Source organism: Cariama cristata, unplaced genomic scaffold (genome assembly GCF_000690535.1).
Source record: "Cariama cristata isolate BGI_N322 unplaced genomic scaffold, ASM69053v1 scaffold25434, whole genome shotgun sequence".
Lineage (NCBI taxonomy): Eukaryota > Metazoa > Chordata > Aves > Cariamiformes > Cariamidae > Cariama > Cariama cristata.
In genome coordinates, this window is record NW_009615040.1 from 1,924 (window position 1) to 4,020 (window position 2,097).

General features: G+C 62.9%; 1 protein-coding gene across 1 annotated transcript in view; it reads right to left on the minus strand.

The window, feature by feature from the left end:
- Positions 1-2,097, minus strand: part of LOC104161297 (sushi, nidogen and EGF-like domain-containing protein 1) — a gene marked incomplete at both ends in the record, with an annotated part of 4,452 nt that overhangs the window by 1,707 nt on the left and 648 nt on the right. Inside the window, 8 exon segments of the mRNA XM_009699671.1 lie at positions 70-243; positions 332-386; positions 388-455; positions 685-769; positions 771-811; positions 899-1,000; positions 1,420-1,536; positions 1,692-1,805. Coding sequence (XP_009697973.1) covers positions 70-243; positions 332-386; positions 388-455; positions 685-769; positions 771-811; positions 899-1,000; positions 1,420-1,536; positions 1,692-1,805 — 756 coding nt within the window.

Sequence of the window (2,097 nt, forward strand, 5' to 3'; positions counted from 1 at the left end):
AGCCATGGTCGTGACCAGAGCCCACCGGGACGGTGCCCCAGGGCTCAGCCGCTCCCCAGTGCTCCTCACCATCGCATTCGGGGGGGTCGCTCCAGACACCTGGCAAGCGGCAGACACGGGGATGGTTGTGCTGACTGAGTGCGTAGCCCAGCTCACACTGGTATTCAGCCAGGGAGCCCACCTTGGTAGAGTTGAAAGAGGCCTGGGCGTGTTTCACCTCGCTGGGGATGCCACAGTCGACCTCTGGGTAGAGATGGGGGGCGGGGGGGTGAGCAGGGCCCACAGAGGCACCCCGAGCCCTCGGTTGGCAGGGGCAGCACAAGACCCTTACCAGACTGGCAGTGCTTCCCTACGTAGCCCATGGGGCAGGGGCAAACGTAGCCAAACGTAGCCCCCGCCGAGGTCCTCACAGGTAGCACCGTTCTCACAGGGGCTGAGGAAGCACGGGGAGGGCACTAGAAGAAACGCGGAGCAAAGAGCAACTGCTGTGGAGCTGCCAGAGCCCAGAAACCAGAGCCATCCCCTTTCCCCCTCTGGCAGGGCACAAGGAAGGGTCGAAGCACTTCAAATGATGGGGAAGGGGGTTCAAAGCAAGCAGCAAGGCTCGCTTGCTGCCGCCGTGGCCATCAGCAAAAAAAAATCCCTGGGTAGCCCCTGGCACCAACATGCCCTGCTCACACTTACCAATCTCGCAGTGCCGGCCAGCGTAGCCCGGTGGGCAGTCGCACTTGTACTTGCCGATGTAGTGGAAGCAGGTGCCCCCGTTCTGGGCCGTTCTGGCAGGGGCCTGAGGCGCAGGGGTCTGGTTTACCTGGGGGCAGAGGGCAGGCGGGAGTTGAGCAGCGAGCAGGATGACTGCCAGCTCTCCTCCCCAGGTGGGGGGGCCGTGGGGCCGTACCGATCTCGCGGGGGTGGGGGCGGGTGCGGGTGTACTCGCCATCCGCTTCCCTGCAGGTACCCCCGTTGCGACAGGGCCCCGTACTGCAGAGCCGTGGTTTCGCTGCGGAGAGAGCGCCGAGAGCGGAGGATCACCCACTGCTTGCCAGCACCCCAAGACCCACGGCCTCCCGTCGGCACCCCCCACCAATCCATTTGTTGTGGGAAAGCGGGGGGCCACAGGCACACAATGCCAGGGGACCGGCCCCTGATCCTGAGGCCAGAAGCTCAGGCATGTGAAAAAAAAAACCAAAACCAAAAACCTCCAACACTGATGGTGTTGTGCAGGAAACACAAATGGATCAGTTGCTGTCAGGGGCCGTGAAGTGAGCCATGCAATCCTCCCTCCACCCTCCAGGATGGGATGGGATAACCTGCACCCACTTCCAGCTGCAGCTCAGCAAGCAGCCACTCATCTCCCACAAGGGTCCAAGCTCTTCTCCACAGGTCCTGGGGCTGGCAGGGAGCTCCACATGTAGGTACCTTTCTCGCAGTGCTTGCCAAGGAAGCCTCGAGGACACTCACAGGTGTACGAGTCATCTTGAACCTCGCAGGACCCCCCGTTCATGCAGGGCTCCGAGTCACAGGGGGATGGCATCGCTGCAAAGCCAAACCCAGGGCATCACCGAGGACATAACGACCAGGCGTGTGAGGGCTATGCCCCGGTTGATGACGGTATCCCCTCCTCAACCCCCTGGCCCCCGTTGCATGTCCCCCCCCAGGGCTGGTCCCGCATCCCCACGGATGAGACTTACTGTGGTTGGTGCCGTAGTCGGTGTGACAGACGCAGAGGTAGCTCCCACCATACTCCATGCAGTAGCCGCCGTCCGGGCACTGCGTGTTCACGTTGCACGGCGTGGTGGTGACTTCTGCAAACAACACGGCCAGCACCGGCCTCCATCAGCTGGTGGCAGCAGGACACCCAGCCAGCTGCTTGGCCAGAAACAGGGGTCTCCTAACTTTGCAGGGTCTGATGAGATGGGAGGGACCCACTGTACCACACGCCGCAGAGCATGCGAGTGGCAAGGGCCAGCCTGGATGCCCGGCAAGCTTCGGAGCAGTAGGGCACAAAAGCTGTGGTTCCCCTCCCCACCCAGGGGAGCCAGGCTGGGGCCAGGGGCTGGGAGAGGCACGGTTCAAGGGGGAATGATGGAGGTGGAG